Source organism: Geospiza fortis, unplaced genomic scaffold (assembly GCF_000277835.1).
Source record: "Geospiza fortis unplaced genomic scaffold, GeoFor_1.0 scaffold1103, whole genome shotgun sequence".
In the NCBI taxonomy this organism is placed as follows: Eukaryota; Metazoa; Chordata; class Aves; order Passeriformes; family Thraupidae; genus Geospiza; species Geospiza fortis.
Genome location: NW_005054669.1, coordinates 186,478 through 193,173, shown reverse-complemented (window position 1 = coordinate 193,173; position 6,696 = coordinate 186,478). Strand labels below are relative to the sequence as shown.

At 46.4% G+C, this 6,696-nt stretch overlaps 1 protein-coding gene across 1 annotated transcript in view; it reads left to right on the top strand.

Moving 5' to 3' along the window:
* The window catches only part of IFT172 (intraflagellar transport 172), a 39,118-nt gene that overhangs the window by 903 nt on the left and 31,519 nt on the right, over nucleotides 1-6,696 (top strand). The window contains exons 2-7 of the mRNA XM_031065042.1: nucleotides 10-208; nucleotides 284-396; nucleotides 881-920; nucleotides 4,070-4,135; nucleotides 4,518-4,597; nucleotides 5,765-5,871. Coding sequence (XP_030920902.1) covers nucleotides 10-208; nucleotides 284-396; nucleotides 881-920; nucleotides 4,070-4,135; nucleotides 4,518-4,597; nucleotides 5,765-5,871 — 605 coding nt within the window. The remainder of the gene's footprint in view (nucleotides 1-9; nucleotides 209-283; nucleotides 397-880; nucleotides 921-4,069; nucleotides 4,136-4,517; nucleotides 4,598-5,764; nucleotides 5,872-6,696) is intronic.

Sequence of the window (6,696 nt, the reverse complement as noted above, 5' to 3'; positions counted from 1 at the left end):
ACTGCTGAGCCCTGTGTGCCCGCTGGGGCTCGTTGTGTTCCCGCTGAGCCGTGTGTGCCCGCAGGACGGGACGGCGCGGGTGACCTGCATGGCCTGGTCTGCCAGCAGGGCCCGCTTCGCCGTGTGCACCGCGGAGCGCGTGGTGCTGCTCTACGACGAGCAGGGCGAGCGGCGCGACAAGTTTTCCACCAAGCCGGCGGACGCCAAGGTGAGCGGGGCCGGGCATGGGCCGGGCAGCGCCGGGGCAGCCGCCTTCCCCCGGTCACACCGACCCTCTCCGCAGTACGGCAGGAAGAGCTACGTGGTCAAAGGCATGGCCTTCTCCCCGGACTCCACTAAACTGGCCATCGGACAGACAGACAACGTTGTCTACGTGTACAGGATCGGCGAGGAGTGGTGAGTGTGCAGTGAGGTCCAGCAAGCTCCATTCTGCCTTAGCCTGGTCCTCACCCTGGCACACGCTGCAGTGCCCATCACCCGGCCCGCAGGGAGCCACACAGGTGTCCGTGGGGAGCAGCCGGTGAGGCTTCCTCGGCAAGGCCCTTAGAGAGCCCAGGCTGTGCATGCAGCTAGCTGGAGCCTGTGTTGCCATCATGTGTCACAGCTGTGCAGCGGGGGCACACATCTGCCCCACTGCAGCCTCATTAAATTGCTGGCAGGAGTTGTGCTAATGATACTCAGAAAGGCAGTGCGCCAGGAGTTTGGAAGCTCAGACTCTGGGGTTCTTTTTGGTTTTTTGCCTAAAGTTGTGATGGACTAGCAGCACACAAGATTTCAATGGACTATGTTTAGCAATATCAAACCAGACTGCATATAAACAGTTGGGTGATCAGAATGTGTAGGGTTGCTGATAGTAATTTTTGTTTCTATTTTTCTGCAGGGGTGACAAGAAGGTGATATGCAACAAGTTCATCCAAACGGTGAGACCCAGACTTCTGTTTGACTTCATTTTCTCCAGCATATGTAGGAAAAGACAATGAGAGGTCTCTCTGCACATACTGACAGGTGTACTTGGCCAAACTGCACTTGACCTTTAAAGATCCTAAGAGAATCTCTAAATTCTGAGGCATGTATTGCTCATCGAGCTCCAGAGGTGTCCTAGTGCCTGGGTACAACCGAGTAAATTGTTGAACGATCAATGCAGTCAGTTACAAAACTTTGGGGACTACTTTAGGCATCAGTGGACAGACTGTTTTAAGAGAGTTGAAAGGGAAAGATATGTGACACTCAGAGCCCAGCTATTTTTCACAGGTTTGCAGCTCTAAACTCCAAGATGCCTTATTAGACAAAATGTAAAGTGTGCAGAATTCAAACTGTGCAGTTTCCACATGCTCAATTGCCTCAGGTTTATGATTTCCATCAGGTCTGCTCCTTGGCCACCTCTATGTTCTGCTGCTCTGGCTGGGTCTGCCTGTCACAGAGCAGTCTGCCCAGTAGGTGTTTGCCAAGGCTTGCCCTGAGATCTGTCTGGAAGAGGCAAAGGTATTATGAATTCCTTGCACAGAAAGCCATCAGAGTGAGAAAATACAGTGCACTGACTACTTGTACCTTCAGAGGCAGAAGTCCAGCAGCTCCCCCAGGCTTTCCAGGCAAGTGCCATCACCCCATAGTCTGTGTCACCAAGAAAGTTCTCCGCAGGGTCGGAGGAATCATCCTTCATGTCCAAATCCCCAGAAGACATAGACAGAGCTGCTCCTGATGGAGTTGCTGGAGTCTGTGCCAGGCTTTCTCAAGCTGTCTCTCAGGTGAAGGGTAGCCTCAACCTCTGGGTTGAAAGCTTTCATCTCAGGGTTGGTGTCGGGATCTCTAGCTGGTCAGAGGGACCCTGAGAAAAGTTCGAAAGTCTCTTTTCCCAGCACGGTGCTTGAAGAAGGAGTCAGGGCTCTTCATTTCTCGGTCTCAAGGTTGTTTATTGTTTCTTATCTATAAAAAATTTTCTCCTCCCCTGCCGAGGTCAGCCCAGCAAGACAGTCTGAGGCATTCTGCCTGCCCCCGGGGTGGTGTTATGTCTTTATACTAAAAACTACCTGTACAATGTTTACAATTACTTCCCAATACCTATCACCTATGTTAGACAGTGAGCTTCTACTCTAAACCAATCTGTAAGTGCCAACATCACAGCACAAGATGGAGACCAAGAAGAAGAAGGAGAAAGGCTGGACACACCCAGTTCCCTCCATCTTGCCCACTGAACCCTCATACCAAAAACCCTAAAATCTACTTTTCCACTCCATGATAACTTCACTAATATTCTACTTAAACTGTTGTGGCCTGCTGATCTTCATACAAGGTTGGTAATTTGCTCCATGGGTCATAATCAAACCCACAGGCATTTTGGGCTCTGTGCCAGGGTCTCTGAGACCTGCCACTGGGGCTGCTCTGACTGCTGCAGGGAGCCTGGGGAATTCTGTGTCTCTGTGACAGGAAAGCTGCTGGTCAGCCTCTGTTTAGTCTGCAGTTGAGCTGCTGCACTGAGTGGTCATGAGAAGAGAGTGTCATGAGGAAAAGAGAGCAACAGGGGCTTGGTGTCCATTTGTCCCTTTCCTGGGCAGGGTGGCTGTCCCACGTGTGGGCACATTTAGCCTCCCTGCAGAGCTCTTTACTTGTGTGCTGCTTGCTGCCTGCCCCTCCAGCTGCCAGCCCAGTAGGGATCTGCTCACCTCTCACAAGCTCAGATGCTGTGCATGGCACATGTACAGGATTTTGTATTTTTAATGTAGAAATTCAGTATTTTTTTCTCTCATTTCTCATTTCCCCATGCCTTTTCTGTCATTTGTAACACATTAAATCCTTTATTTTTTTCTGATTCTGTATGTCTGGGATTTTACCACTGTGTCTGGCTTTCTCCTGTAACTATAAACTATAACTCCCGTAAATTTGTTGTTTACAAATTTTTGAAATGTTCAGTCAATATGAGAGGTCATTTATTGAGCCCTTTCCCTCTCCTGCCACTGGGCCCTCTCGCACACACGGTGATCCCAGTGTGTGCTCACACTGGCAAGCCAAGCCTCCTGCTGAGGGCCAGGAGGACAAACAAGGAACACATCACTACTGTGTGGGGCTTGTTCCCAAGCTTCTGTTGTGTTTGAGTAGAAAATAAGTCTGACAGATAATGGGGGAAACAAACAAATTCCTGGGAAACAGGGGTAATGAAAATGGGTCTTGGTCATTGGTTGGGCATTTAAATTATGAACAGTTTGGTTGCCTTGAGACATTTTGTTGTCTAATTGTAGTTGTGTTTGCTGATATGAATGATCAGAACAGGGATGGAAGATGAGATAAATAAATGAGGAATGAATAAATGCTGATATGTATCTTAAGCAATCCCACATGCTTAAAATGGGACAGAGAGCCAGTGAGGCTGGTGCTGGTGGCAAACACCAGCCAAACACCAGCCTTCTTACTGACTGAAGTTCTGCAGGGTGGATGTGAAGGGCTTTCCTAAACTTTCTTGGTCGTCTCTTACAGTTGGTTTTGTGGTCAGCTTTATTCATTCTGACTCCACCTCAGATTTTGAAAATACCTTTGGTTTGGATTTAATGAGCCTGTTTCTACCTGGCCTACTTGGAGCATCTAATAACCATCTTACTCATCAATGAAAAAATAAACACTATTTCTTATTCATCAAATAAAGATCCAATGGACATGTATTCTCATAGCTATTACAGAAGTTGTCACAGTAAAATTATTTTTATATTTTATACTTGTTGCAGAAACCCTTTTAAAACAACCATGATTTTATACATTCACCAATAGCATGTGGCAAGCCAAGCACTACTCAGTAAGCAGTACTCGCAAAAGAGCTCCAAACTGAACACATTCCTGTAACTTTTTTGCCCTCCCATAGTCCTCCTGTGCTAAATTACTTTGCCCCAGCTCATTTTTATCTAGTTTAAGTTTCAGCATGAAGTAAGGTTTGTCCAGTATCTTCAGCTACTGTAAGGCCTGTCCAAATGTCCCATCTGTCCTGCCTGAACAGTGTCTGTTCATGAACTGTTTTAGGTGGCAGAGGGGCAGGAAGCTGGGTAAGGTGGAGCTCTTACCTCTCTTTTTGCCTCCTCCTTTGCAGAGTGCTGTGACCTGCTTATTGTGGCCAGCAGAGAATGTCATTGTCTTTGGTCTTGCTGAAGGAAAGGTAGAGAAACTTGTTATTTATGTGACTTTCTTTTCCTTGTGGGGGCTGTCGGGGTCTGCCAGTGGCTGGGCTGAGGGGTAGGAGCCATCACTGGGTGCCCCAGTAACAGCAATAGAGGGGTTACACTGTGGACTTGAATTTTCTGGTTCACAGTTAGTCCCTGGAGGTTCTACTGGATCTTTTGGATCTTTCTCCAAACTTTTCTAGAAATGTGGAAATGTGACTCCAACTTTTCCACTTCTATAACATACTGGGAGGCAATGAGCTTCCTGTGATTTCTTTCCCTGACAGTGAACAAGGAAACCTCTGGGAACGTTGCTTACACTGGGGGAGATCCACATTCTGCTGATGACAGCAACACTGATCATTTTCTCTTTCTCAGGTTCGTTTAGCAAATACAAAGAACAACAAGTCTTCCACCATCTATGGGACAGATTCGTACGTGGTCTCACTAACTTCCAAGTGAGTATGGCATTGCTTTAGCCTGCCCTGCTTTGGCTCAGTCTCACACCTGCTGCTGACTTGGCATAACAGGGACCAGTGTGGAAGCTTGCCAGTGCTCTTTTGCTGTCACTTTGTTGTCAGGATAATAACATACTGTGCTCTCCAGAAGGAATTCCTTCCTAAAAATCTGGTACCTGGCTGTGCCACACGGGCAGTCTGGTTGTTCTTCAAACACAGTAGAGGATGAAAGTCTCCACGAGCTTACTCATACTCATTGATGTATTTGAATCTGTAACTTTATAAGGATTACATTTGTCAGCTTCATCTAAGTAATAACTAACATTAATCATGTTTAAGGGCTAAAAAAAGTAACATAATTCTGCCAGATAAAACCTTTGACAAGGCTGTAATTAGGAAAATAACCATAAAGTGGAATTTAAAATTATTTTCATTAATAAGATTTCAACTACTTTAGTATTCTTTACCTAAAAATTGAGATGTGTCATGGTCCTAGGAATGGAATTTTCACTAAATGCTGTCATTCTGGTGACAGGTACTTGATTGCTGGATTGCTACAGTGTCCATAGAATTTGTATTCTGTTCTTGAATCTTCTAATCATCACTAAAAAGTGTTTCTCTGGGTACAAAAACAACAGGTTTTCGGCCTGTTTCTTTTTTTTGCTCTCTTCCTACTTGTGTCCAGAAGCACAAGACATCAGTGCTATAAGAAATGGACTTGGGCCTGGAGTTTCTGCCCAGGTGTTTTTTGCCTACATTGTGTTTCTTTTAGGGATTCCCAGTATCATAATACCCAACCTCACTTCTGGAACAGTTCCAGTGCAAGAGCTGTTTGATGCACATTGCTGTAAGCACTTGTGAGCAGAGTCATTATTCCACTAAATAATTCCACTTGCTTTTGGGTTTAGTAATACAGAAAGTTTTTTATTGTGATTTTACATGATAAAGACACTTAACTGGTCACTCTCCTTTCCATTCTGGGTTCTTTTGTCTGCTTTCTTTTTACAGGCATTGGCACAGGTACTTGATATTTGTCTTGTCTTTGGGAAAGGTGCCTTTGATGAGGAACATCAACCATGACCCTGGGAATGGCTGCTATGGGCAGGGATATGAGTATGAAGGTGCAAGTCTTCCTGTAACATTGCATCATTCTGTGTTTTTCTGCAGTGTGTCAGGGAGAGGAATCCTGTCTGGCCATGCAGATGGAACCATAGTGCGCTTCTTCTTTGATGATGAGGGCTCAGGTGAATCACAGGTACCAAAGATCCTTCCCAGTGAGCAAAATTCCTATTTGCACAGCCTGCTTCCCAGCTCCAGAGCTCTGGAAAGGGATCAGGCTGTGGAGAGAGTGGAAGTCTGGAGAGGAGCTGCAGGCTGTGCTTGCTAGCAAAGGTTTTGGGAAGCACTGATGGAGGCAGAACAGTGATTAGATGCTTTGGAATACACTGAGGGCAGTGCTAAGGGGGGAATTCATGTTTTTGTGTATGAGGCATAAGGGTGTTCAGGTGTCTGGAAAGATCTGATGTTCAAGTGTCCAGGAGAATGATGCTTGAAGAGGTAGGGTTCCATGGAGTGGCTACTATAGTCCCCACACTTAGTAGGGTGTAGTTACCTTAGTTAATGTTGAATCTCAGGCTCAGATTTTGTCATTGGACACCCAGCATTTCTCCTGAGCCTCCCGCTCCTCTATGCCAGGAGTCTTTCTGTGCTTCAGGCTGTGGTGAAGGGGATGCTGTTCTCAGATCTTTTGTCTCCAGCTGAAGCAGTTTGAGCATGGCTGCTCTCTGCCATGCTATCATGAAGATCCATCTGTACTCTGTTGTGTTGGGAGTTCAGTCTCAGTCTAGTTAATGGTATCAGTCTTCTTACTGGCATTACAATTCTTCTCACATAGTTGATGAACTGTTGTAATAGTTGATAAATCTCTCAGTTCTGGTTTGTCTTCCTACAGACTAGGCAGGCAGACAGAGCTTCCCCCATGAACTGGGCTTTGCAGAAGATCCCATGCTGGTCCCCACTGGGATAGCTGAGCACAGACGCCAGCTGGGAGTTGGGGCCATTCAGGTGTTCAGGGTGTTCTTGTCTGTTGTAGGGGAAGT